The sequence below is a fragment of the Aplysia californica genome, unplaced genomic scaffold, assembly GCF_000002075.1.
Source record: "Aplysia californica isolate F4 #8 unplaced genomic scaffold, AplCal3.0 scaffold00383, whole genome shotgun sequence".
Classification (NCBI taxonomy): domain Eukaryota; kingdom Metazoa; phylum Mollusca; class Gastropoda; order Aplysiida; family Aplysiidae; genus Aplysia; species Aplysia californica.
The window spans coordinates 612,541-617,635 of record NW_004797653.1 but is presented as its reverse complement, the minus strand read 5'-3'; the positions used below and the strand labels follow the sequence as shown (position 1 = coordinate 617,635).

Sequence of the window (5,095 nt, the reverse complement as noted above, 5' to 3'; positions counted from 1 at the left end):
ACCACGCTAAGGCGTTAGTGTGGTTAGAACAGAGCAACACACTGCTTTTGATTGCTTCTCTAATCACGCCATCTTTGGATTTTCAATAAAACATCAATACTTTTTTACAGATGATTGAGGAATGTATGAGAGTTATCTCTATAAAAGTCGTGAGTTGCCGCTGTTCCTCTAGTGAGGTATTATTTCTGAAAATAGACAATACAGGTGCATTCGATATCTATATTCTTTATCCAGTAACCTATATCTGCGTTTTGATTAAGGCTCAGACACGGCCAAAGGAACCATTAAGAGAAAGTAGACGATACTAGTGGTATATTCAAAGACCAGAAAGTTCCATCATGGCACAACAAAGGGATGTAACTCTTCAAAGAGCACGAGATAAATTTTCAAAAATAGCCACGGAAGTGTTTGACTGCGGGCATCGCATCACACAATTCCAGAAGGGAGAAGATATAAAAAAACTTCAGCAGGCTATACGTCATCTTGAAATTCGTTCAGATGATGTCATTTTTTCAGGGTATCCCCGCTCTGGAAACCATTGGGTTTTCGAGATCGTGAAAATGGCGCTTCAGCAAAATACGCGCTTTGAGCATGGCACCTTATCTGACTATTTTTTGGACACTGTGGGACTGGATATTATCCGTGATACCTTCCCAACTCTGCCCTCACCTCGCGTCCTTGCCTCACACCGTTGGTTTCAGTTCCTGCCCAAACAAGCATTTGAGAAGAAACCTCGTCTCGTCTACGTCCTGCGGAACCCCAAAGATGCTTGGGTCTCCTACTTCAAGCTGTATACCTCTTACAAGTCGGAGGACATGTATTTTTGTGGCAGCTGGGAGGAATATTTTGAACTACAGGTAACCTACTCATCTCCCTCCCTCTCTTTTTTTTCGCAACCACCCCCCCCCCAATCCCTTTTCCCACCCATCCCATCTCTATCTCTGTCTCTCCCTGTATCTGTCTGTGTGTCTGCCTGTGTGCCTGTCTGTTTGTCCCTCTTTATCTCTCGCTCTCTCTCTTTCTCTTTCTTATTCCCTTCTCTCTGCCTGTCTGTCCCCCCTCTCTCCCCCCGTCTCTATCTCTTTCTCTCTCTCTCTCTCTCTCTCTCTCTCTCTCTCTCTCTCTCTCTCTCTCTCTCTCTCTCTCTCTCTCTCTCTCTCTCTCTCTCTCGTACTTTACTTTCCACAGTGGTGGGACAGTATTAACCAGTACCATAAACCTATTGCTAAACACCAGGCTCGGTTCGTCCATAGAGCACGGTCGTGCAGTGCCACCCAAAATGTTTTAATGTTTTATGACGTAAAGCACCCACAATAATGAAATAAAAGACGCCAGAAACAAACACTAGCCAAATATTATATAAAAACAAGGCCCTCGCTGGCCCGGTAAGTGTCATTTCCATTCTATAGCGCCGTAAAACATCTACTATGCCATGCCTAAGTTCATGCGCTGTATTTAAACATAACAGAATAGTCAACAGTGGAAACCTGACCTATAAATCTCTCTTTGGGATTACCCAAGCGATGACGACACTCGTAGAGAGTTTGGCGGTTCATTAATATTAATAAGACGGCACAACTCAAATGTGCTCCTGCCGAATAGTGCCGAAACATAGTCCACAGTAGGCAATCTAAAAATAAACGCCATAGACTGTGCACTATTCCATGCCAAAATTATGTGGGCCCCGGAGCAATCCAGCGGAGTGCTCAAGTGAATTGTGATTGGTTCATTGTCTTGTCGCTATTTTAAGTGACTCTATGACCGTAAACCTGAAGGAGGTGAACGTGACATACTTAAATCACTGTCCTATGAGTTGTGCTTTTGAGCGGTTTTGTAGTGGAGTGGTGAAAGGTATTACTTGAGTGTTCAGTTCCAATGAAGGATGAATGAAATTGATGTTTAGCTAACAAACAGATTTAGTTCTAGAAGTCAAAGCCACAAGTAAAAAAGAATGAAAATAAAAGCACAAGGTCTTCTTTCACCAACCCAAAAATCCTTAAAGTATATACCATCCCATTTACTCTGCCCTTGATTATCTTCAGCCTGAGATAGCTTAATTGTGCACGCCCACTTTTCAGACCCACGAGCCACGTCTGCTAAACACCTTCAACAGAGCAGCCAATTAATTAGTTTGCCTAGATTTCTAGACTTCTGGCCTGCCAATTTTGAGCATTTCCGATTCGTATAAGGAATAATTTTAGATTATGACGTTCATAACTGACCCATTTTCCCCATATTACCTTCCACAGATGAGCGGAGAATTTGTATGGGGCTCCTGGTTCCAGCATGTGTTAGCTGTAGAACAATTTATCACTGAGCACCCAGAATTTCCGGTATACGTCATCCAATTCGAGAAACTCAAAGAGCGCCCAGCGGAAGTGATACAAGAATTTTGCCGCTTTCTGAATGTACCGGAGGACAAGGCAAAGGAAATAGCAGACGCCACAAAGTTTCAAAACATGAAAAAGGAGGTCTTGAAAGGAGATGGAGGGGTTTTGATGAAACAGATGTTCAAAGATGAACATCACGGTTATCTTCGCAAGGGTAATATGGGGGACTGGAAAGAATATTTCACCGTGGAGCAGAATAAGAGATTTGAACAGATGTTTCAGGATAAAATGAGAAGCTCCAAACTGGCAGAGAAAGTAGAGAAATATATAAAAAAACAATAACAACTAAACCAATTTCTCAACCTTTGTATAGCTAGTACCCATTTTTTAAACTCCTAATTGGCTAATATTTTCGTTCCGCTCACATTTAAAACTTCGATGGTCAATTGTCAATACGAGGTGTGTCAGAAAAGTTCCAACACTGATGTTACAAAATATTTATTTCAAGCCCAAAGTTCACCTTTAGAATTTTCCCTTCCCTCCCCCCCTCCCCCGACCACCTGGAGTCTAATGCACTTTCCAATCCTTCTCCATCACGCTCACATGCACGCCAGGGAGAATTCTTCTGGGATCCTCCTCAGTTCCTTCGTGACGGCCTTTTTTGTCGTCCTCGTCTTCAGAACAGGTCCCCTTGATGACCCCCTTGAATTCAAAGGTCAGAGGTCAAAGTCATGTTGATCACCACATTGTTCGATGGGAGGAGGGCGCTCCTCAATCAACTTATATATAACGGGGTTAAGACTCATGGATAAAGCTTAGGCTAAGATTCTGTAATCTGCATTTTGTTAACGGGAGGAGCTACCCTTGAGGACCATTTTCTATGTTTGTTGCCCGAGATCAAATCTAAGTACACATATAAGTTAGACATAGTAATATCTCTTGATACGCAATTTCATTTTGACATAGCTAAAGTGGTTGCTATGGAAACGGCCGCCATCTTGAAAATAAACAATGGATTTCAAATCCCAAAGGCTTTCTTATTTACAGACTAAATTTGACCAAATGCGGGGAGAGTATACCTGAACCAGACCCTATCAGTGTAACAGCAAGGTTTTTTCAATAAGTGCAAAAGAAAAATAAATATGAGAATTTTCCCAAAGTATACAAAATTTTTAAAAAAGTTTAGGTTACGTAATTGCTTGCCAATGGAAAAGTATTATTTTTTTCGCAAATATCTCTCTGTTACATTGATGGCAGCCGTGCCAACAATGTTTCCTGAAAGTTTCATGTCAAAAGGATGAAAACTAAGGAAGGAGTAGGGAAAAAACTGCACAAAAATTACATTTTTTGAAAACCGACAATAATTGTGAAAATTCACTATATTAATCCATCCCCATGTTTTTAAAGGCAATTTACCTGGAGAATGAAGTATTTCTCAACTGTATCCATGCTATTTTTAGACAAAAAACAGGTTTATCTTAAAAAATAAGCCAATATAAAATGTGCATAGCCTGACCCAAAATCTGCAAAATCAAGGGTCGCTCCCCCCCTTAAGGAAATCGGTCTCTAATATTGAAACTATGTGTGGTAGGCCCATTACCTTTATGCAGTGTAGAAAGAAAGAAAAAGGTATGTATAATTTATTTAATTTGCTTGATTTTTTAAAGTATGTGTAACCTATTCCCCCCCCCCCCTCCCCACAGAGCAGATAAGTGTTCTGCTTTGATTTTTGCCCCTTTACATAATATCATGCATACATGTATTTGTTTCGCGCAATTTGCAGATCCAGATTTGACTGCGTCTTTTAACGATCGTATAATTGCGCGGCAATCATAAGATTGCGCTGCGCGTTTCAACGATCGTACAATTGTATCATTTTTGTGAGCTCTTCAGTTTCATATCTTAATTTCAATTTTAATTTTAATTTTAATACTTTTACACTTATACGATCGTTAAAATGATTTTAAGATTGTACGGATCGGTAAATTGCGCGGAACATTTGCAAAGTCATTCACATACGCACATATTATGCATAAGTGACACCGCGTGGTAGAATTAGGCTCTCGTCAAAATAATCAAAATGAATGAAGAAACTTGCATTTTTCCGCAGGTTTGTGAATTTTTATCAAATTTTTGTTTTTTGGCTCAATACCTTTCTTGCCCATTAAAGAACTCATTTCTGTGTGGATTTTTCTGAAAAACCTTTATTAAAGGCGCAAAGAATTCAAATTTTCAGTAACCACGGATTTTTAAGCTAAGGAAATACTGATCTTTGGCGGCCATATTCTCACTAATTTTACCTCTGAAAATAGGTGACCCCCACCTCCTTCATGTGATAATTTCTCAACTTGTATTCAATATAAATGGATATTTTTTTCCTTCCAAATAAAGACAAGTAAACAAGTTTTAAGATAACACCAATAACTCTACATAGCCAAAAATTGACGAGAGCTTGATTACACCACAATGCCTCACACACATGTGTATATATATATAGTATATTATATATTATTATATAAATATATATATATATATATATTTAACAAATGGTATGGGTTTAACGCCCCTGTCAACACTATTAAGTTATTTAAGGATCGGGACCTCCAGGCTAGATTAACGTCCATCTCCGATCGGACCGAGCCAAGTGGGAAGTTCGTGTAAAGTGCCTTTCCCAAAGACACAACGTCAGACCGAACTGAGGCTCGAACCCTCGAAAACGGCAATCTCACGATTACGAGCCCGGTAGCCTAACCACAAGGTTACCA

At 40.0% G+C, this 5,095-nt stretch overlaps 1 protein-coding gene across 1 annotated transcript in view; it reads left to right on the top strand.

The window, feature by feature from the left end:
- The first annotated feature begins 560 nt into the window (after positions 1 to 560).
- LOC101858202 (sulfotransferase 1C2-like) overlaps positions 561 to 5,095 on the top strand; it is a 19,599-nt gene continuing 15,064 nt past the window's right edge. Inside the window, exons 1-2 of the mRNA XM_005103646.3 lie at positions 561 to 857; positions 2,250 to 2,645. Of these exons, the coding sequence (XP_005103703.3) occupies positions 561 to 857; positions 2,250 to 2,645 (693 nt within the window). The remainder of the gene's footprint in view (positions 858 to 2,249; positions 2,646 to 5,095) is intronic.